The sequence below is a fragment of the Hemiscyllium ocellatum genome, chromosome 5 (assembly GCF_020745735.1).
Source record: "Hemiscyllium ocellatum isolate sHemOce1 chromosome 5, sHemOce1.pat.X.cur, whole genome shotgun sequence".
Classification (NCBI taxonomy): Eukaryota; Metazoa; Chordata; class Chondrichthyes; order Orectolobiformes; family Hemiscylliidae; genus Hemiscyllium; species Hemiscyllium ocellatum.
Genome location: NC_083405.1, coordinates 39,510,891 through 39,535,241, shown reverse-complemented (window position 1 = coordinate 39,535,241; position 24,351 = coordinate 39,510,891). Strand labels below are relative to the sequence as shown.

At 40.8% G+C, this 24,351-nt stretch overlaps 1 protein-coding gene across 1 annotated transcript in view; it reads right to left on the bottom strand.

The window, feature by feature from the left end:
• Positions 1–24,004, bottom strand: part of LOC132815931 (serine/threonine-protein kinase 31-like) — a 79,798-nt gene extending 55,794 nt beyond the window's left edge. Inside the window, 6 exon segments of the mRNA XM_060825302.1 lie at positions 3,025–3,407; positions 8,284–8,442; positions 12,509–12,583; positions 17,656–17,754; positions 22,146–22,207; positions 23,971–24,004. Coding sequence (XP_060681285.1) covers positions 3,025–3,407; positions 8,284–8,442; positions 12,509–12,583; positions 17,656–17,754; positions 22,146–22,207; positions 23,971–24,004 — 812 coding nt within the window.
• Between the last annotated feature and the right edge of the window lie 347 nt (positions 24,005–24,351).

Genomic DNA, 24,351 nt, shown 5'->3' with positions numbered 1-24,351 from the left:
AAACCAGTCACAGCAAAATTCTGTAACATTCAGGCATTGACAATCTTCTATTTACTAATCTAGTCTCAAATCAAATTGGTGTCTGTAAGAAACAGGATCAGAACTAAGCTATTTAGCCCCTCAAGATATGTTCCATGGTCCAGTAAAATCATGGCTGACCTCAGTCTCACCTTAATGACATTTTTGTTTTGCTTGTCCCGTATAACTGGAGACTCCTTTATTGATCAAAGCTCTGCTTAATTTATTCTTGAATCCATCTAATAATCCAGCCTCCACTGGATTTATGGGAACCAGAAGTTCAAAGTCTAACAAGCCTTAGAGGAATTCTCATCCCAATCGAGACCCCTAACCCTCAGCATGTAACCTCACCCAGGCCCCTCAGAATATGTTCCAATAAGACAAATTTTTCTAATCCCCAATGAATAGGCATAATATATTCTCACTGTCAAGGTAATCCAATCATCTCCGTTCACCTTCTCTGTACCATTTCTAGTGCAATTATGTCGTTGCTTAAGTAAGGAGCCAACATTGTGGTGCACTCCAGATGCACTGTCAATAAGGTTTAGTAACGCTTCTCTGCTCGTATACTCTATTTCCTTGCAATCAAAGGCAATATTCCATTTGCTTTCTCAATCATCTGTTGCAACTGCATGCTAGCGTTTTGCAGTGTTGCACAAGGACGCTTAAATCCTACTGTACCACAGATTTTACAGTCTCTCTCTTTCCATTTATTCTGCTTTGCAAGTCTCCCAGCCAAAATGCTCATGCTCACACTCACTTTTTTTTTAAGATTGTTTTATCTTTACCCTCTAACCACTTGTTCAAAAACTCCACCATTTGTTTCCCCAAATTAATTTCCCAATCTCTCCCCCTCTTAAAGGGGGCAACGCTCACATTAATCACATCTTTTTCATATTCTTGTGAAAATGTTTTATATTTCTAGTTATTCTCCTCTCATTTGAATTTCTCCAATATTACTGTTTTAGTCAGTTTCTGCTGGTTTCTAAAAGATGTCCAATCTTCTGACCTCCCATTGGGTGGCACAGTGGTTAGCACTGCTGCCTCACAGCACTAGAGAACTGGGTTCAATTCCCGCCTTAGGTGACTGACTGTGTGGAGTTTGCAAGTTCTCCCTGTGTCTGCGTGGGTTTCCTCCGGGTGCTCCGGTTTCCTCCCACAGTCCAAAAATGTGCAGGACAGGTGAATTGGCTGTGCTAAATTGCCCGTATTGTTAGATTAGGAGTATGGATGGGTTGCGCTTCGGTGGGTCGGTGTGGACTTGTTGGGCCGAAGGGCCTGTTTCCACACTGTAAGTAATCTAATCTAATCTAATGATATCACCCTCAGCCTCTGAATTAGCCACCAATGGTGCATCCTTCTTGTGGAATATATTTGTTCAGTTACAGAAGTCTACTACAATTTCTTCCCCAACTTACTTTCCCAGGTTATTTCGGTGAAATCTGTCTTCACACAGGAAGGACCTAAAAAAGGACAGAGAGCTAAGCAGCAACAAGAAGGGACATGAGAAGTCATTGGCAGCTAGAATCAAGGAAAACCCTAAAGCTTTCTATAGGTGTGTCAGGAATAAAATAATGACTCGAGTAAGATTAGGGACAATCAAGGATAGCAGTGGGAAGTTGTGCGTGGAGTCAGAGGAGATAGGAGAAGCACTAAATGAATACTTTTCCTCAGTATTCACACTGGAAAAAGATATTGTTGTCAAGGAAAATACTGAGATACAGGCTAGTAGACTAGACAGGATTGATATTCACAAGGTGGTGGTTTTAGTCATTCTGGAACGTGTGAAAATAGGTAAGTCCTATGGGCCAGATGGGGTTTATCCTAGGATTCTCTGGGAAGGAAGGTAGAAGATTGCAGAGCCTTTAACTTTTGATCTTTATGTCACCATTGTCTATAACAGTAGTGCCAGAAGACTGGAGGATAACAAACATTGTCTCTTTTTTGAAGAAGGGGAGTAGAGACAACCCTGGTAATTATAGACCAGTGAGCCTTACTTTGGTTGTGGGTGAAGTGTTGGAAAGGGTTATAAGAGACAAGATTTATAATCATCTAGAAAGGAATAAATTGATTAGGGATAGTCACCACAGTTTTGTAAAGGGTAGGTTGTGCCTCACAAACCTTTTGGAGTTCCTTGGGAAAGTGACCAAACAGGTGGATGAGGGTAAAGCGGTTGATGTGGTGTATATGGATTTCAGTAAAGCGTTTGCTAAGGTTCCCCACGGTAGGCTATTGCAGAAAATATGGAGGTATAGGATTGAGGGTGATTTAGCGGTTTGGATCAGAAATTGGCTAGCTGAAAGAAGACAAAAGGTAGTGGTTGATGGGAAATGTTCATTCTGGAGCTCAGTTACTAGTAGTGTACTGCAAGGATCTGGTTTTGGCCACTGCTGTTTGTCATTTTTAGAAATGACCTCGCTGAGGACATAGAAGGATGGGTTAGTAACTTTGCAGATGACATTAAGGTCGGTAGAGTTGTCGACAGTGCCAAAGGACGTTGCAGGTGACAGAGGGGCATAGATAAGCTGCAGAGCTGGGCTGGTTCCAAAGGTTGGTGCAACTTCAAGGACCTGTACTGTGCTGTAATGTTCTATACCCTTGAAATTGCAGTACTTAAGCTGAAGAAACCAACCTCAGACCAAAATTTCTCACCAACAAACAGAACATGAAATTCTATCATGTATACATTGTTGCCCAGAGCATTCTTCAAGGAGGTCATGCACTAATCTTGACTGATTACACATTTTAATAGAGCTTGCTCCCTAGTTTGCTCTAGAACATGCTGCTCTGAGAAATTATATTGAACACACTATGAACTCACCTTGCAGGCTGGCTTTGCTCAAAACTTTATTCAATTGATCTTAGTACAAAGTCTCTCACAGTTATTGTCGTATTTTCTAACAAGTCCCCTTTCTTGATTATGCATTACTACTTTACAGGAGTTTACTTAAAATCAACTTAACTAATGTTTCAAAAACAGAATAATACTGAGCATCTTGTACTTACAATGAACATACAAGAGTATTTCCATGATCCAGCCTTAGATCCCTGTCATATTCAATGGTGTCTACTCGTCCCTTAGGTTCATTTCCCAGCCGATCATTTCTCAAATCAAGGGTAATCTTCATTCTCTGTGAACCACTGCCAAATCCCTGAAACCCTTCAGCATTTCTACCAGAAATCAATGGGACCACGTTACTTTTTATTCCTTCATTGCTGTGGGCAGAAGTGGTCCTGTACTTTTCAGCAAATCCCTTTTCCATAACTTCTTGTCCAACATCTAGAGCATCACTTTGTGCAAGTACAAGGAAGGCTCCATCCTGAGCTGTATCTCTGTGATTAACTCGGATTATTTTGTCATTTACCAAACTGGCCAGAAAACGTCTTCCCTGAAGGAAGGAGAAAAGAAATCCATGTATTAGAGCAATTAAAGTCAATTAACTATCCACTGCGAGATATCCAGTAAATAAGGAACTGAACTCATATGTAATGTTGAACAGGCAGACAGGGCTAAAAATGGAAACGTTTAGAAAATAGTTAACAGAATCTAGTTTTGTAGTAAATACGAAGACTTTATTTCCTCCAATTTGTGTTACTCAACCATATCCACACAGTTCTTCTTAATAAGGTCAAAGTCTGCTCTGAAAAAGTCAATTTTTAAAAAGTTATTCTTAGCACTGTTGAAAATTCCTGTCACCTCAGCAATATTACAGATTCCATTCCATTTCCAAGATTCCTACCATAAATAAAGACAATTTCAAGGCTGATCACTTCAGAGAATATTTGGCGATGTTAATTTGTCATTTTTCCTGTGAGCAGTCTTTATATTGTAAATATCAGTAGTTGGATCAGTGTCTACACTATCTGGCCATCATTTTGCTGTGCATTTTACATCCAGATCCATTATTATTTGCGAATAGTTACTTATTTTTAATTTTTCAGTCTTTTGGCTCCTCCTCTATTGACTAAATCCTCTCTATCTTGAATACTTATACCATGAAATTAGACCTTGTCCAATTCAGATAAAGTCTATATAGTTTCCCCAATCCTATAAAATCTGCCCCAATGTCAAGAATTAAGAAACCTTCATTTCTATTGTGATGTAAGATGCGCGAGTTATAGATTTAAAAAAAATTTTAAAGCATTTGGATCTCGAACTACTGACATGTGGGCTAGGTTTGCGTATCTGAATGGGTTGAATGACTAACTTGCAAATTATTCTGTCGCCATGCGATTTTTTTTAGTTTTTTTTTAAAAAAAGATTCCCTAGAGTGTGGAAACAGGCCCTTCAGCCCAACAAGTCCACACCAACCCTCCAAAGGGTAACCCACTCAGACCCATTTCCCAGCACTCACCCACGACTAATACATCTAACACTATGGGCAATTTAGCATGGCCAATTCACCCTAACCTGCATATCTTTGGACTGTGGGAGGAAACCACAGGGGCAACGTGCAAACTCCACACAGACAGTTGCCAGAGGCAGGAATTTATTTAAATCAGTTGGAGAAAGTATTCCTGAAGAGTACTGGGGCTTTTTTTACTTTGAGTAAAAACTGCAAATGTGTTGCTGGTCAAAGCACAGCAGGTTAGGCAGCATCTCAGGAATAGAGAATTCGACGTTTCGAGCATAAGCCCTTCAGCATAAACAGAAATGCATTAGGTTTCAGACAGAAAGATCCAGCATGTTTTTCTGGATATTTGGCTTGGGGAAGAGGAATAGCTTGTTCCATTTTCTTTCTTTGAAAGAGAAAAAGGTTTTTAGTTTCAGTATGGGAGGTTTGCAGAAGTCCTGGTTGAAGTCAGACGTGTAAAACAGTTGCTCCTAAAGAAGGGAGCTAGTTTCTAATGGTTAAGAAATAGATTACTTCAGCCTAACACATTTAGTTTTAAAATTCTAGACCACCAAGTCCAATACACTGAAGGGTTATTTGAAGCTGAGAAAGCCTATACTTAGCTGTAGTAAGAGGTCTGCAGAATTTTAACGGATGGAATTGAAGCCACACTTAAATTTGTCTCCACAGATGTGACAGAGAAAGGAATTCTTTCTGGTGAGTACAGTAGAAGAATACTGTTAGGATTAGTGGAATCATCTTATCATGTTTCAAAGTATTTTGAGTTATACAGAGGTTTTTTAAGATTAGATTAGATTCCCTACAGTGTGGAAACAGGTCCTTCAGCCCAACAAGTCTACACTGACCCTCCGAAGAGTAACCCACCCAGACCCATTTCCCTCAGACTAATGCACCTAACACTACGGACAACGTAGCATGACCAATTCACCTGACCTGCACATCTTTGGACAGAGGGGGGAAACCGGAGCACCCAGAGGAAATCCACGCAGACATGGGGAGAACGTGCAAACTCCACGCAGACACAATCACCCAAAGCTGGAACCTGGGACCCTGGCACTGTGAGACCACAGTGCTAGCCACTGAGCCACCGCGCTGCCGCAATCCTATAATTTTAATCTTTGTATAAACTTCTACTTTTTATTAAAACAAAACCTTTGGCATCAAATACAAATGGTCGTGTGAAAGATCAACTAACTAATCTTGCCTATCATTAGTTGCCTTTGAGAAGGTGGTGACAAGCTGCCTTCTTGATCCACTACACAGTCAAGAGGAGCACTCCAGGAGTTTTACCCAGTGACACTGAAAGATCAGCGATATATTTCCAAGTCAGGACAGTTAGCAGCTTGGAGATGGTGGTGTTCCCATGTATATGCTATTCTTTGTCTTTCTAGGTGGCAATGGTCATGGGTTTGGATGTTATTTCTAAGGAGACTAGCCTGCGAGACAGTTCTAATTTTGACACGAGTCACAAGTGTTAATAAGGAGGATTTTGCAGGGTTGACAAGTGTGTGTTTGTAATTATAATTTCCAGTGCCCAAGTTGGTGTTGGATGGTCCACCTGGTTTCATGCTTTTTCTCCTTTCTTGCAGCTTATTCTATCAGCTTGTTCACCCATTTCCAAATGCAGTTAAGAATCAACCACATTACGGTGGGTCTGGACTCACATGCAAGCTAGACTCAGTAAGGGTAACACTTTCCTTCATGAAAAAGGACATTTGTGAACCAGACTGACTTTTTTTCCTGACAATCAAGAATGATTTCAAGGTTGTTAGGTTTTTAATTCAAAGTATTTATTTGTTTCAAATTCCACCATCTGCTGTTGTGGGATTTGAACTTGGGTACGCCAAAACATAAACTGGGTCTCGAGATTTCTGGTAAAGCAACAATACCACAAGGCCACCATCACACCAAGCCAGGTTTCAGTCTGGGATTTGATTTGTCCACTAATAACATCACTGCTATCTTATTATTGAATAAGAAGATTGTATAATCGTTAATCTGTTTAAATCTATCCTGTACATCGTACCAGGAATAACTAAGCAAACTATTCCCTAGGCCTTGATCATTAATCTTGAATCTACCTCGACAAACTCACACGACCTTCACTGACCTCTACTTACACACGAACCATGAATTTTTTTCTAGTTAACTTTGTTTTCAGTGCAGAAGTGACATCCAGTGGTCAAACATCAAAACATCAGTTCCACTCAGCATGTTCTTTTATAGGTAAAAGCACTTGTTGGAGTATGGAATATGACTTGGTCTTAAATTTGATGATCACAAATTTGCCACAATTTGTCTGAGCTAACTTAAAGTAGGGCCTGGTTAGCAAATTACAAACTACAAACAGTAGTGTAGCAAAAATTTGTAAACTTCACTTTCTATTTAAAATTTAACTACTATTCCTTTTTTTACCCCCATTCCCTAACTGGCTGTCTTCAACAGTTTACGTAGCATCAACTGTCCTTAAAACCATAAAATCAGGTTTTGCTAATTGTAGCAAGAGGTAAGGATTTCTTCTCAAACAAATGCGTTGATTAAACCAAGGTCTATTTACAGAGTTATGATAGAACAAGATCCTAAATGCATTCTTATAGATGGTAAAATAGACAACCAAGTGCCAGTTCTGCCATCCTTCAAGAGATCATAGCTGATTTGTATCCTAATTCCATTAAGTACCTGCCTAAATCTAACAAACTCAGATTTAGAATTGTGAATTGAGCTAGCAAAGACTACTTTTTGTTGGAGAGAGTTCCACACTTGTACCAACTTCAGGAACTTTTCTTGAAAGGCAAACTTCTGGCTTTAAGGACACATTCCCTGGAGGGTGTAGAGGTTTATGCAAAAAGCAACTGATCACTTCTGTTCCCTTCCTCACTTCACACTCTACTTCTAAGTTGCACTAAGAACATAACAATAACTAGCAGCAAGAGTAATTCTGCTCAAACCTGCTCCACCACTGAACACTATCTCATCTTGATCTCAACTCCACTTTTCCTGTCAGCTTTAACTAATTAAAAATCTGACTATTACCTCCTTAAACTTACTCAATGCCCCAGGATCCACTGCACTCTGTGGTAGGGAATTCTACAGATTCATAACTATTTGAGAGAAATGATTTCTCCCCATCTCTTTTAAATCTGCTACCCCTTATCCTAAAACTATGCCCTCTCTCATTCCAGATTGCCTAAATAGGAAACATCCTTTCTACATTGACTTTGTCAATCCCCATTAGCATCTTGTGTACCTCAATTAGATTTCCTCTTATTCTTCCAAGCTCTAAGTGACATTTAATATTTATCAGAACAGGAAATTGCTGTAAATAAAGAAAGCAAGCAAAGACAGGCTAGCAATGCTAAGGATAGAAAACAGACATTGGTCAGGAAAGCTGACAGACAATTTGAGTGGAAGGATTCTCTTGAAGGAAGGCAAGTGGATTTGTATGCAACTTTACAATTAACTTGGACGAACTTTCTTCCTTGAAGACATTCCTTAAAACTTCTCTTTGACCAGCTTTTTGGACAACTGAGTTCTTTCCTTATAAGGCTTATTTGTTTTACTATGCTCCTGTGAAATGCCTTGCTAAGTTTTATTACATTAAAGGCAGTACACAAGTTGTTGCTGTAAGTTCACTCAAATTATTACAAATCAACTTAGTTATTTATAAATTTGCATATCTGTGCAAAACTGAAAGAATTTTGGTGACATTTAATGGAACTACTAGAACAAAGAGCAAAAGAAACAACTCTTCTGTTTGGACCCTTCAGATCAAATCACTTGAGCCATACAGGTCTTATCTTCTGATGCTGTAAGCTTTATGAATAAAACCAAAACACTATACAAACTTTGCACATCATGAAGCAAGTCATTGCATGGTCACCATCAACACTATCAATATATTGTGCATTACCTGGTCAAATGGAGTTACATCTTGATTATGTGGAATCTGCAGACCCCAGAGTCTGAACCTGCTGGCCAATCCAGGATACTGCATATCTTCCGGAAGTTCGACAATACATGACTTTTTTAGAGTTTCAGAATTTCCATAATCAACATAAGTCATCAGACACTGGGAAATAAAGAGATAAATTTGGTAGTTTTTAACACACAATAGCATTAGAGAAATGCTGCTAACAATGCTTCCATCACATGCTATGGATTCAATGGGAAGACCATCTAACAAATACTTGCATCCTCTTTAAAACCAGGAGCACATGATGTTCTGTAAAACTCTTGCAGAATCAACTACAATAATCTGGGCATTGTGCCTAGATGGCTGAAAAATAGTTTACTGCATCAGGTTCTGTTTTCTCACTACTCACATTGTCAACTATCTGGAAGGGGACAAAGAAATTGCTTCAAATACACAAGCTCTGCTTGGAACACAGACAGCCTCAACTTATCCCACCCCTCTCATCCACTCCAATGCACAATCCTCCATTCCCTCCACTCCAACCCCAACCTCACAAATAAACCAGCGGACACATCAACCTCTGCATCACCGAAGCCAAGCGCCAACCCATGGACACCTCCTCGACCACGATTTCACCTCCTGTCACCAAACCAACATTTCCCCGACCATCACCTTAGAGGATCTCCCATCCAGCTCCAACCTCAGTTCTGGAAATCCACACTGCTATTTCTTACCCAAAAATCTACAAACACAATTGCCCTGGTCAACACATCGTCTCTGCCTGCTCCTGCCTCACCAACACATCCCTGCATACCTTGACATCATCCTGTCCCCTTTGGTCCAGCAACTCCTGACATATATTTGGGACACCACACACACCCTACACCACCTGTATGACTTTGGTTTCTCCAGCCCTCAATGCCTCATCTTCACCGTGAACATCCAGTCCCTGTACATGTCCACCCACCAGAACAAAGGCCTCCAAGCCCTTAGCTTCTTCCTCCCCGCTGACCCAACCAGACCCCAACCACCACACATTGGTTCAATTGGCAGAACTGGTCCTCAACATCAACAAAACATCCCACTTCCTTCAGACTAGAAGGGGTAGCTATGAGCACCTGCATTGGCTCCAGTTATGCCTGGCCCTTCACTGGGTACATGGAACAATCCATTTTCCAAAGTTACACCTGCACCATTCTCCACATTTCTTCTGCTAGGCGCCACCTCATGCTCCCACATGAAGGTTGAACAGTTCATCAACTTCATAAACACCTTCCACCCTGACCTTAAGTTCAACTAGACCATCTCTGACACCTCCTTCTCCTTCCTCGACCAGGGTAGTCTCTATCTCCAGTGGCTGACTCAACATGTTTCAAACCCAATTCCCACAGCTACCTTGACTACATCTCCTCCCACCCCCCCCCCCCCCTTCCTGTAAAAATGCTATCCCTTATTCCCAATTCCTCCACTGTATCTGCTCCCAGGAGGAGCAATTCCACTCCAGGACATTCCAAATGGCCTTCTAATTCAAAGACCGCAATTACCCCGCTCACGTGATCAACAGTGCCCCAGCATATCTCGCCCACTTCCCGTACCTCCGCCCTCAGACGCCACCCCTCCAACTGTAACAAGAATTGAATTACCTTGGTCCTCACCTTCCACACCACTAATCTTCGTATACAGCACATTATCCTCTGCCATTTCCACCATCTATAATCACACCGCATCAAAGATACCATTCCGCAGAGACTATTCCTGCACCCACAGCTCCCCCTCACTTCCGTCCAAGGTCTCAAAGGATCCTTCCACATCAGGCAGAGACTTTCTTGCACATCCTCCCACTTCAGCTATGGTGTTCGTTGCTCTCAAGGTGGTCTCCTCTATATCAGCGAAAGAGGACGCCAACTTGCTGAGGGTTTCAGGACACACGCATCAACCAACCAACCCACCGATCTTCAACTCCCCCTCCCACTCCCACTCCCCAAAGGACATGCAAGCCCTCCTCCACTGCCTAATCAAAGCCACCTGGCAACTGAAGGAACAACGCCTCGCCTCATCCTCCACCTTGGGACCCTTCAACCACACAACATCGACTTCACCAGTTTCCTCATCTCCTCTCCCCCAACACTTTCCAGATCTAACTCAGCACTGCCCTCTTGACCTGCCCATCTCCTTCCCACCTATCCACACCACCCTCCTGAAGGACCGTTCAACCTCCAACTGCATTGACCTATTGCCTTCCCCTCAGCCCTACTTCCCTTATTTATCTCTCAGCCCCCTTTCCCTTCTGTATTCCTGATGAAGGGCTTGTGCTCAAAACGTCAACTCTCCTGCTCATCGGATGCTGTCTGACCTCATCCGCTTTTCTAGTGCGACACTTTTTGGCTCCGACTCTCCAGCATCTGCAGTTCTCACTTTCTCCAAGCACTTTAATGAAAATGCATTGTTGTAGCAAAACCCTTCAAAGCAACTACAGCCCTACTCAAGTAAGGGGACCAAAATTATATGCAATACTCCAGCAATGATCTCACCCCCAATACCTTGTACAGTTGCAGCAACACTGCCCTGGTTTTATAATAGTCCAGGTTTGGAATACACTGTCTATAAGTATAGTTGAGGCAGGTTCAAGTGAGGCATTCAAGAGGGCATTGGATTAAACAACATGCAGGGTTACAGGGAAAAGCTAACAGTTTGACATTGAGTCAAAATTGTCAGACATCCAACATAAACACAACAGAGAAAGTGTCATCCTTCAGCACATCACAATTCTGTGATTCTGTGATGTCAAAAATGCATACTCTGGGTCATGTGAAACAACTACCACATTCAAAATCAAATGTCAACCTGCTGGAACAGACACCTACTTTGAAGAATACAAGTTTAGATTAGATTAGAATCCCTACAGTGTGGAAACAGACCCTTCGGCCCAACAAGTCCACACCAACCCTCCGAAGAGTAACCCATGACCCATTCCCCTACTAACGCAACTATCGTTATGGGCAATTTAGCACAACCAATTTATCTGACTTGCACATCTTTGGATTGTGGGAGGAAACCGGAGCACCCAGAGAAAACCCACGCAGACACGGGGAGAATGTGCAAACTTCACACAGGCACTTGCCCGAGGCTGGATTCAAACCCGGGTCCCTGGCACTGCAAGACAGCAGTGCTAACCACTGAGCCACCGTGCTGCCCGTTGTGCTCAAGCAACCCACAGGCTCAAAATTGGACACTCTAAAATGGACCCACAGCTAGAAAAATTGGACCTAATATAAAATTGGCCAAATTAAATTCAATAGCAGCCAACAGCAACAGAAAACAGTGAAAACTAAGGTCAAAGAGGTTACAAAAGGTGCAGGGGAACCAGTAACCAGTTCAAGAGTTGGGTATTAGAGAAGCATCAAACAGACTTTTTGACACTTTGACTTCTAGCAAGTGCCTGAGAAGGTGTACTTTACACATTCCTGGCATGGCAACAAAGTGTTGGCATGACCGCATTGGATGCTTTGAACTGTGCCCATGACTGCATTGGCCAATGGTCACAGAATATTCTGGAAACTCAGGGGCAAGCAGGGATAAAAATACACACCTCAAAGCTACCCTCTCAGTGAGGACTCACAGCAAGACGCATGGCAGAAGAATGTGCAGCAACCCAAGACGACCCAGAAGATCCAGAGTGACCTGCAAGACCCACCTTTGTGGAAGACAGCCAGTCCCTACATCAGAGAGGAAGGAGATTCCAACAGCCTAATTTGATTAAATGGATTGTTTTTGGCAATATATTTTCTCAGATGGATAGAGCTAGTCAGAGAGCAGTACTGTGGAAATTTGGGAAACGCTCAGTGTTTTTAATAAAGAAAATTTTGTTAATAAAATCAGGTTGAACCGTTATCAAATTTTGTGTCCCTTTGTCCTCCTCAGCAACAGCATTGGGTAAAGTGTTTTTAATACAGAAACTTGTCAGATCACCCAAAGCACAAACACAATACATCCAAGTATAGTCAGTTCTGATATAACACAACAGTTCTCGCGTGATCTCGCGTTATAAGAAAATCGCACAGTAGCTGCACCATTTCAGCTATTGGGGCCAGAATTGTATTACAGCCAATACAGGTAAGGAAAGTTCGCATTCTACAAACAACGGTCTAAATTCTTCAATCATGTTAAAGCCAATTTGTGTTGAAGAAACATGCGTTATAGCACAACTGACTGTATGCAATACCTTTTCATTGGTTATCATCTTTTTCAGCTTGCACCTATACCAACATTGGTCTTCAGAATATAATCCACCATAAATCTGCAAGAATAAAAACATCTCCATTTTGTTCCCTGTAAAAGAGCTATTACATGATACAAATGTGTACAATAGTCAAGAAATTACCGAACAATAAGTTTACAAACAACAGTCAAATTAGTAGGTTGAATAGATATTTTAAAGCAGGACATAAACTAAGTTTCAGATCTCATCAAAACCTCATAATGCAAGGTGTAAACTAGATAAATATTCAGGAAACACCTAACCTGGGAGAACATTAATCACTGCTATATCACTGGAGAAGCAGGGCACAAGCAAGATCTTTAGTATCCACATCGCACTTGCTCGGCTATCAGATACTTCCTTACAGAGCTGATTTTAACATTCCAATGCACTGTTAGGAAATCAGGATTAGATATCAGGTACCTGCTACTGGGGATTGGAATGTGTTTTTAAAAGGATCGCAAAGCACATTTATAAATCTAAATGCAAACAGTAAACTGTTACGATGTCACAGGATGAGGACAGGAGAGAGATGGTCCTTCCAGAATGCTGAAAGGGGAAAACAGGGAAAGATGTATTTGCTGACAGAACTGCATATGGAGCTGGCAGAAAATGATCTGTTGAATATGGAGGCTAATGGGGTAAGAAGTCAGGCCAAAGGGACTAACAGATGTTCTAGGAAGAAAGAAGGCATGCGAGATTGTTGTATCCAATCCATTTCATGCACTGAGAGAGAGTCCTGTCAACCATGCTGTTAGAGAATCATCAGCAGAGCAAAAGGAAGATGTATCAATAAGGGCTTATGTGCAAGGTGATGTCAACACAACAGATGCTGGGAAAATGGAATGGAGTTCTTACAGGAGTTAGGATACAAGGTAGTGAGTGCAGCTGAGGTAGCTTTGAGAGTCTGTTGGTCTGTATTAACTATTAGTTGATAGTCTATTTCCAGCAATACAAACAGAGGAATCAACTGAAGAGTCAGAGATAAACCAGATTAAATTGAGAGGAGGGTAAAAATTGGAAATAAAATCATTGAGGTTTTCCAGTTCACAACCACAGCAGAAGGCAGCATTGATGCAGTCATTAATGTATCAGAAAAGCAAATGAGAGAGAAGACCAGAGGAGGACTCAAATTATACAAAATTCTGCACCTTCAAAAACAGAGCTAATAACTCATCGACAACCCCAACGCAGCATAGCCTGGGGTTAAGATTGAATCTAAATGGGTAACCATATTTATCACCCACTGTCCTTACGCACTACAAGGGAAACTAGAACTTAGCTAGAAGTCATGCTGCTTCCAGGTGGGTAGATAACTATTCCCAAATCAGACACCAAGGGTGTGGTGCTGGGAAAAGCACAACAGGTCAGGCAGCATCCGAAGAGCAGGAAAAATCTATGTTCACCAGGAAGGGCTGTCTCCAGGTGGGTCCTTCAGCTGTGGGCTGTTTTATAACAACTTGTGTTTTCCAAACATCATGAAGCTAATGACAGCTTCAAAACACTGTCCACTTTCCACTGACCTCAGTGTATTTTCCAAGCTCTGTGGAGTGCATCAGTTTGAGAATGAGTGCTAACATACTTCATTGGAATAAAAAAAACTTCAGCTTTGTCTACACATTGGTGGACATCTTGAAATCTTTGAGAAACCCTGGATGAAAGCCCCTGTTGCTATCAACCACAATGTGAATGTATCCAGTTTTGGTGCAAAGTTCCATTTTAAGGAAGTGTTCAGAAAAGATTTACCAAGATGGAGGGTTTGAGTTATAAAAATAGGCTGGGCAGACTGGGACTTTTTCTGTTGGGTTGAAGAGTGACTTTACAGAGGTTTAATGAAATCACAAGGAATAGAGAAGGTGAATAGCAAGGTGGGGGTAGTTAAAGACTAGGGGGCACATTTTTAAGATGAGAGGAGGAAGTTTTGCAAAGAACACAAGAGGCAATATGTTTACTCAGAGTGGTTTGTGTGTGAAATAAACTGCCAGAGGAAGTGATGGATGGAGGTATAGTTAAAAATGTTTAAAAGACATTTGGATAAGTATATGATTAGGAAAGATCTGTAGGGATATAGGCCAAATACATGAAAGTGGGACTAGTTTAGTTTCAGAACATGAGTAAGTTGGACCGAACGGTCTATTTCTAAGCAAATGTTTTTGTTTGTATTTTGTTCAGCTTCACAACACAGGTAAAGAACTTTCAGAGATTTACATTTTTCAAAATGTAGGTCTCTCTCTCATTTGACATCTTTATGTTTACAACCCTGCACAGTCAACCCACACATACATATGCCATTTATCCATAATAAATGGCATCCCGCTATGAAGTGCAAATCTGCGGGGGACTTATTTTTCTCATTTATGTCTTATCACCTGTACAAACCTTCGTATTGCCCACTGACTAGCAAATAGTTTCCATGACAATTGCATTCAGATCACTAATAAATTTAAATGAATAGCTAGGGCTTTAACACAAACTCAGAATCCAGTTTGCACACAGGACAAAAAGGCAATTAATAGCAATTATGTCTAGACCAATCAGTGTAACCCTAAATCCAGAAACCATGGCTATTTTTATACCAAAGTGAAAGTGAGTTGCTGCCATATGAAGAAAATTCCAAAGTAATCCTTTGCTTATTTATAGAATGATGCCATAAGGAAAGCACAAAATAGACAACAGACAATAGGTGCAGGAGTAGGCCATTCTGCCCTTCGAGCCTGCACCGCCATTCAATATGATCGTGGCTGATCATTCCTAATTAGTATCCTCTTCCTGCCTTATCTCCATAACCCTTGATTCCACTATCTTTGAGAGCTCTATCCAACTTTCTTAAATGAATCCAGAGACTGGGCCTCCACTGCCCTCTGGGGAACAGCATTCCACACAGCCACCACTCTCTGGGTGAAGAAGTTTCTCTTCACCTCTGTCCTAAATAGTCTACCCCGTATTTTTAAGCTGTGTCCTCTAGTTCGGCGCTCACCCATCAGCAGAAACATGTTTCCTGCTGCTCGATTGTCCAATCCTTTCATAATCTTATATGTCTCAATCAGATCCCCTCTCAGTCTCCTAAGCTCAAGGGCATACAAGCCCAGTCGCTTCAGTTTTTCAGTGTAAGGTAATCCCGCCATTCCAGGAATTGACCTCGTGAACCTACGCTGCACTCCCTCAATAGCCAGAATATCTTTACTCAAATTTGGAGACCAGAACTGCACGCAGTACTCCAGGTGTGGTCTCACCAGGGCCCTGTACAGCTGCAGAAGCACCTCTTTGCTTCTATATTCAATTCCTCTTGTTATGAAGGCCAGCATGCTATTAGCCTTCTTCACCAACTGCTGTACCTGCATGCTTGCCTTCATTGTCTGGCGTACAAGAACACCCAGATCTCTCTGTACTGCCCCTTTACCTAAATAGATTCCATAGAGGTAGTAATCTGCCTTCCTGTCCTTGCCACCAAAGTGGATAACCATACATTTATCCATATTAAACTGCATCTGCCATGCATCTGCCCACTCACCTAACTTGTCCAGTCACCCTGTAATCTCCTAACATCCTTATCACATTTCACCCTGCCACCCAGCTTTGTATCATCAGCAAATTTGCTAATGTTATTGCTGATACCATCTTCTATATCATTAACATATATTGTCAAAAGCTGCAGTCCCAGCACGGATCCCTGCGGTACCCCACTGGTCACTGCCTGCCATTCCAAAATGGAGCCGTTTATCACTACCCTTTGTTTCCTATCCGCCAACCAATTTTCAATCCAATCTGGTACTTTGCCCCCAATACCATGCACCCTAATTTTACTCACTAACCTCCTGTGTGGGACTTTATCAAAAGCTTTCTGAAAGTCCAGGTACACTACATCTACTGGATCTCCTTCTTCCATCTTCAGAGTTACATCCTCAAAATATTCCAGAAGATTAGTCAAGCATGATTTCCCCTTCATAAATCCATGCTGACTCTGTTCTATCCTATTACTAATATCCAGATGTGCTGTAATTTCATCCTTTATAATAGACTCCAGCATCTTTCCCACCACTGAGGTCAGACTAACTGGTCTATAATTTCCTGCTTTCTCTCTCCCACCTTTCTTAAAAAGTGGTATAACATTAGCCACCCTCCAATCCTCAGGAACCGACCCCAAATCTATCGAACTCTGGAAAATAATCACCAACTCATCCACGATTTCCCGAGCCACCTCCTTCAGTACCCTGGGACGTAGACCATCAGGCCCCAGAGACTTATCAACCTTCAGACCTAACAGTCTCTCCAACACCAAATCCTAGCAAATATAGATTCCTTTAAGTTCAGGTCCTTCAGCCACTGTTACCTCAGGGAGATTGCTAGTGTCTTTCCCAGTGTCTTCCCCAGTGAACACAGATCTGAAGTACCCATTTAATTCTTCTGCCATTTCTTTGTTCCCCGTAATATATTCCCCTGTTTCTGTCTTCAAGGGCCCAATTTTAGTCCTAACCATTTTTTTGCCTTGCACATACTTAAAAAAGCTTTTACTATCCTCCTTTATATTATTGGCCAGTTTACCTTCTTACCTCATTTTTTCTCTGCGTATTTACTTCTTAATAATCCTCTGTGGCTCTTTAAAAGCTTCCCAGTCCTCAGTTTTCCCATTTATCTTTGCTATGTTATACTTTTTCTCTTTTAACTTTATATGTTTCTTAACTTCCCTCGTCAGCCACGGCCGCCCATGCCTCCTCCTGGGATCTTTCTTCCTTTTAGGAATGAACTGATCCTGCAACTTCTGCATTATACACAGAAATATCCGCCATTGTTCCTCCACGGTCATCCCTGCTAAGGTATTGCGCCATTGAACTTTGGCCAGCTCCTCCCTCATAGCTCCATAGTTCTCTTTATTCAACAGAAGTACTGTCACTTCCAACTGTACCCTCTCCCTCTCAAATTGCAGACTGAAACTTAATGTATTATGGTCACTACTTCCCAATGGCTCCTTCACTTCGAGGTCTCTAACCAATTCTGGTTCGTTACACAATACCAGATCCAGAATTGCCTTCTCTCTTCTTGAAGTGGAGGGGATAGGGGTGCAAACTATCTTAAATAGCGGCTTCATCAATTTATCTCAATTTGTAAAATACCTTTCCAGGAGCAGGATCTCCAAATACCTTGGCAGCAAATGGGCAGATTTCTGTCAAAGCAGTAGATATCTTTAGAAGATCTTCAATTAATTCAATTGGCTAGAAATGAAATAAATACAAGATGTAAATTTAACAATATTTTAGCAGTTTAGAATTCAGGTGTAAAAGTGTCATGTTATGCATTTGATTCCAATAAAGAGATCAACCTACTCTCAAGAGAGTGAAAACTACATCACAATCTAGCCACCATGTAATATCTAGTATATCTAAAATAAGTTCTAAGCATACGATGTAGAAAATTCTTGAGGGGACCTGGGCTGAAGGACATAGGGGTCAATGTTAACGCCTTCATGACAGGCAAACAAAAGAGGGTGATTTTTGTTTAAACTGCAAAATGCAGTCCAAACTGATTACAATCATAATGTTTTACTGTGCAAAGTTTAGTGGTAAACCGGTGTATATCTTTCTGCAGAAATGGGACACTGCATTACAATATGAAAATCAGGCACCCATCATGTAAACTGAGAGTTTAATTTAATTATTGCAAATCTTAAGGCTTGGGACATTCAGCAACTTAAGTAAAACTAAATGGTTGCAGAAGGTTCCTTCTTTTTATAGCAGCACTCAAGAAAAAGTGATGAGCGAGAGTACACCCCAATCTCTTAAAGAAATCTGCCAGCCATGACCTCTCATCACAAATCACAATCTGATACGTGCATCAACTTGTACCTAGGGATGCTGCTCTCCCTGGTGCACCCGTTGATGCATGCGATTGACTGTCTCCCCCTTCAACCCATAATTTCATCCTCCCTTCTAATAACCCCTCCAATCCCAGACCCCCTCCCTCCCAATTTGATTTTTGCCCACATCCTCCACCCTCTGACCCTCAAATCTTTTCTGATTGCGTGGTCTGCTCTCAGCAGTTCCTAGCTGCAGCCTACTGTGGCCTTTTCTGCTCTTTCAGTTAAGAATGACCACGATACTATTCTAAGAACAAGGGAGTTCTCCCTGGTATCCTGACCAACATTTACCCCTTACCAATGACACAAACAACTGCATTGTCACCATTCAAGTTGGTCAGACCTTACAACTTCAATGGTACAACTAATATCCAAATTAAAAAAAACATTATTTTATAAGTTGCTTTAACTGTTTTGGGTCAGCCTGAAGGTGGTTGTGAAAGGAAGTTCGCTTTCTTTTCATGAGCAAACCAAAAGCTCACTTTATAAAATACATTTACTTGAACTACACTATGGATGAGTGCACTTTTGGCATCAGCAAAAAGACACAATATTAAAGAAGGAAATGAAGTGGGTAGCAGTAGTAAAGACAATACAGCTTCATTGAAGCATAAGAATTTAAATATAAAACTGGTCCATACGGAATCTCTATGGATTAAATTGAAGATTAGCATGGAACTAATCCATCATTGAAAATGGTTCCTTGCTAATCCCCTAGTTGAACAGTGCAAAAAAAATTAAAGATAAAATGTGAAGTATAATTAGACTAACATATTTTAACAAAAATTGTATCTGCAGAAGACTTAATTATACAAAATAGGTTGAGATAGAGAAAGTGTTTTGGTGATAAATAAAAAGCATATTTTGTTGTGTTCAAAAACGTTCCATCAGTTAAACTATTGCTACTCCAATAAGAAAGGAAGCACTACATGACCCTGACTCTGGTAATAGAATAATTATATACCCTAACATGAGAACATTTAGGAAAACAAGCAGAAAAATAATTTGGCTCCTTGGCATATTTTAAGAGTAAAGCTCTAAGAGAATGCATTCAACTGGATGAAAAGATTATCCAAGCAATAAGAGTAAACTTCATTTTCTATTGTTGAGCAAAAGTTAAATTACCAAGAAATGGAAGGATACAAATATTGCACATTCTCGTGAGAAAAAAGCGCAGTCAAATCTTTGGATCCACAGCTGCACATGGAATACTACCAAGGATTTAGCTACATTTAAAGAAAGGTTTAGAATTAATTTGGGCATGAAACTACAATGCTATCGGAGGACGACAGGATGGATTGTCCACATGGGACTTTAGATTGCGATATCAAATGCTTCAGCCTTTCCATTCGCATTGATGTGCTAGGGCCTCCTATTATTGACGGTGGGTATATTTATGGAACTAGCTCCACCAGCAAGTTGCTCAGTTATCCACCAGTTAATGTCTTGATTAGTCAGGACTGTAGAGCTTTGATTTGATCCGTCAGTTGTGAGATGACCTATCTGTCTCTCACATGCTATCTATACTGACTGGCACTCAACGCGACTGGTGTTGTGGCTTCACCAAATTGACACCTCTTTTTTAAAGTTGTGTCTTGTGCTGCTTCAGCCACACCCTCCTGGCTTGGTGGTAATCGTAGATTGGGACATATGCCAGGCCATGAGGCCAGATCATGGTCAAATACGGTTCTGATGACGGCCACAGCATCTTGTGGGTGCCCAGGTTTGCCTTGCTAAAATCTATCTATTCAGCATAGCAGTAGCACCACATGACAGAGTGTGGTATCCTCACTGGGAAGCAGGAACTTTTCCACAAGGACTTCTGCAGTGGTCATTCCTACCGATATGGTCACAGGCATGTGGCAAGTAGATGAGTGAGCACAAGTCAAGTACAGTTTTTCCTCTTGCTGGTTCTCAACACTTACACAGACTATCTAAAGGCCTGTCCTTTAGAACTCAGCTAGCACATTCTTCCTGATGATACACCCAGCGTACATTTATTCCCTTTGTCACTCTCAGCTCATCTTTCAGAGGAGAAATGATTTATCAGGTGAGGGCAGAGATTAAGGGTGAGGGCAGGGCTGGCAGAAGATGGTGATCAGCATTACCACTGACTTACCATCTCTGATGCCATGAAACGCCATAGAGTCAATGTTGAGAACTCCCATGACAATTCCCTCCCAAGTGTACACCAATGTTGTGCCACAAAATAGACAAATGACTTGGATGAGAAAAGCAAAACTAGGTGAGAAACCAAGTGCTGAGGATGACACAAAGGGTCTGCAAAAGGACACAGACACATTAAGCACAAGGTCAAAACCTGGCATAATGGAATATTATGTAGAAAAATGTGAGATGATGCACTTTGGCAGGAAAAATAGAGGACATGAATATTATTTAAATGGAGAAAGACTGCAGAAAACTACATAATTGAAGAATTTAGAAGTGCAAAAAAAGCCTGCATCCCAGTTCAGCAGGTAATAGGGAAGGCAATGTTGACCTTTATTCCAAAAGAATGGATTGTCCAAGTAGGGTGCTTTACATGATAGTCAGACCACAGCTGGAATAGCTTTACATAGTTTCACTGTGCTGATCCCAGGTTTGGAGAGATCATCTTAATGAGCAGACGTTGTTTTGGCTGAGCCTGCATTCATTGGAATTTAGAACAACAAGGAGTGACCTTCTTGAAACAAAGATGATTCTTAAGAGTATTGACAGGGTAGATGTAGAAAGATTGTTTCCCCTTTTGGGAGAGTCTAGGTCCAGAGGGTCTAATCTCAGAATCAGGGGTCATACATTTAAGACCGAGATAAGGAAGAGAGTTTCTTGGCTGAGAATGCCTTGAATCTGTAGAATTCTTCACTCCAGAGGGCTGCTAAGGCTGGATCGTTAAGTAGGTTCAAGTCTGAAAAAAGACAGATATTTAATCATTAAAGGAATCATGGGTGGTAGGGAAAAGGCAGAAAAGTAGAGTTGAAGATTATCAGATCTTTTTGAGTGGCAGGCTCAATGTCCAATTGGCCCATCAAAATCATATGTCTCATGATCACCTCTGGTGGGTCTGAGGCATTGCCTGCAAGGTATAATTCCAGAAGAATGACTAGCCTTTAAATTAATTTTTAATCATAGATTTATTACTTGGATAAAAATTCCACCATCCGCTTTGGGAGTTGAACACATGCCCCCACAGCATTAGCCCGAGTATATCAGGATTACTAGTCTAATAACAATACTATAAAGCAATCACCTCCCTGTACCTAGATAAAGGGCTGCTTTTCCTAAAGACTAACCATTCATAAATGAAAAAGTAAAACAAATAGATGGAATTTACTTCAACTCATCAGCCAAATAATAACAACATGGAAGTGCAAATTTAAAGTACTACATCATGAACTGAAGGCAAGTTTAGAGTATTTTTCATTTTGCACAGGATTAGCAAATTGTGGAATAATCTGACACAACCTATTGATGTAGAATCCATAAATTTGCTTTTTAAAAAACATTCAGTTCAGGGAAAACGGGCCATGATAAAAGTCATTGCGCAGCCATAGAGCAAGACGAGTAGATGCAGCTGGTGAACAGAAACATTGACAAACATGTCTTTGTGATGTAACATTTTATTAAGCCCATCTTTTGAACTATGTACATACTTTGTGGTCTCCTAAAGCTATACACTCTCACAAACTCTTCCAGGAATCTAGAATACAAAACTATTTTATTGTACATAAAAGGAAATTACATTTGTATTACCTGGCCCCAAAAGGTAATTGGGTCTTCAATGTGACTTCCCATTACATCTTCAACTTTTAATACTAGAAATTACAAATAGTTAGCATTATCAAAATGGGACATTTCAATATGCAAAACCTGCGCAGTTACTCACAGACTTTAAAATACATTATTTCAGTTAAAGAGTTTTGCTGTGAGCCTTTATGCTTTGGTACTGCATAAAATAAGATCATTATGAAATCTCTGCAAATTGAGTTCATTCAAGTTATTTCAAAGACCAAGTGCTGTTATGGATTAGTAGTCCTTCCAGCACAGGTTCCCAAGTTTAAATTAAATATATCCAAATGGGATAAAGGCTTTTTCATTGCCGTATCAGGACCAGTACCTCAAATTGCTCTGGAGGTACAGATCATTGATTTAAAATCTCAGTCCTTAGTTACTGTCTATCTAACATTTTCCTTGCAGCACCCAAATATGGTCAACAGTCAAATTTAGCAGAAGGGAGTAAGTGAGTGGGAGGGAGGTGATTTAACCGTTCAGGTTTAGGTCATCAGATCACAATTCTGACAGAGTGGAGAAATTTATGCGCTCAGGATGTTGTCCTGGTTTTTCTCTTCACAATACCAGTTGGTCTACTACCTTTTCAATCTTTTCCATTTTCACTTCAGTTCCCTCGACTTTATTTCTACCTTTCCAATTTCTCATTACTTCTAATGTGTGCCTTTCATCTTTTCACCGTCCGGCTGGATTTTATATTCTTATGTTTTACTATTTTTGATTGCTTCACTTATCGAGCTCTAGAGACGACAGCACAGAAACAGATCCTTCGGTCCAACTCGTCCATGCCAATAAGGTATCCTAAATTAATCTAGATCCATTTGCCAGCACTTGGACTATATCATTTTAAACCCTTCCTATTCATACACTCATCCAAATGCCTTTTAAATGTTGTAACTGCACCAGCCTCCACCACATCCTCTGGCAGCTCATTCCATACATTCATTACCCTCTGCATGAAAAAGTTGCTCTTCAGGTCCCTTTTAAATCTTACCCCCTCACCCTAAACCTATGCCCTCTCGTTCTGGATGTTCTTCTTAATTAGAATGGAATTATTTAACTCATTAACCGCTTCTTTAATTAAAGTATCTCCCATTTATTCCCTACTAAGGGGCTTATTTTTTAGAATCAAAGCATTGCAACTGATCCAAAAGGAAACCATTTGGTGGATTGTGGCTGTTTTGTGCTTCTACAAAAGCAACTCAGGTGGTGCCACACTCCCATCTTTTGCCCCAATTTTCCCTACATTTAGAACCAGAGCTTTCACAGCATGCAAAGTGGGCAATTGGCCTATCGCGTCCACACCAGTCAAACATCCTTCTTTTCTCTTCAGATAAAGTATCCAATCTCCATTTGAAAGCTACAATTGAATCTGACTTCACCACAGTTTCTAATGCATTGAGGCAATGATTTGGGATGCCAAACACTCATTGTCAAGAAGATGTTTTTTCATATTAGCTTAAATTCTTTCACCGATCAACTTAAAATTGGAGTCCTCCGATTCCGAACCTTTCTACTAATAAGGAAACGTTTCTGAGGAGCTCTCTTGTGGCGTAGTGGTAGTGTCCCTAACCCGAACCAAGAGACCTGCGTTCAAGTTCCACCTGCTCCAGATATATGTACTGACATCTCTGAACAGGTTGATTAGAAAAACAGGTTAAATTAAAAAAAGGAACTGTTTCTCCAGATCTATTCTGCCTAAACCCCTCATGATTTTGAGAGCCATTGTCAAATCTCTTCGCCTTGCAGAACTGAAATTGAGAATAGCCCCAGCTCCTGCCCAATTTACCTTTGTAACTGAAGTTCATCATCCCTCGAAGCATTCTCACTTTTAGTTTTAAATACTCTTTCTAATACCTTTATGTCCTTCCTCAAGTGCAGTGAACTGAAGAATACAATACTTCTGTTGAGGCCAAACCACTGTTTGATAACTTTTATGTTTTTGTACTCTATGCCTCATTTATAATAGGCAGGATCCCATCACCTTTATGAACTGGTTTCTGAAACTTCCCCATTGTGTCAATGATTTTTGCACATATACGCAAAATCACTTTGACCTTGCAATCATTTTTGTAACTGAATCCTTAATATTTTGTTACCATTCCTTATTCTAAAGGAAAATGTACCACTTCACATTTTCTGCATTAAATTTCATCTGCCATGCGTCCAT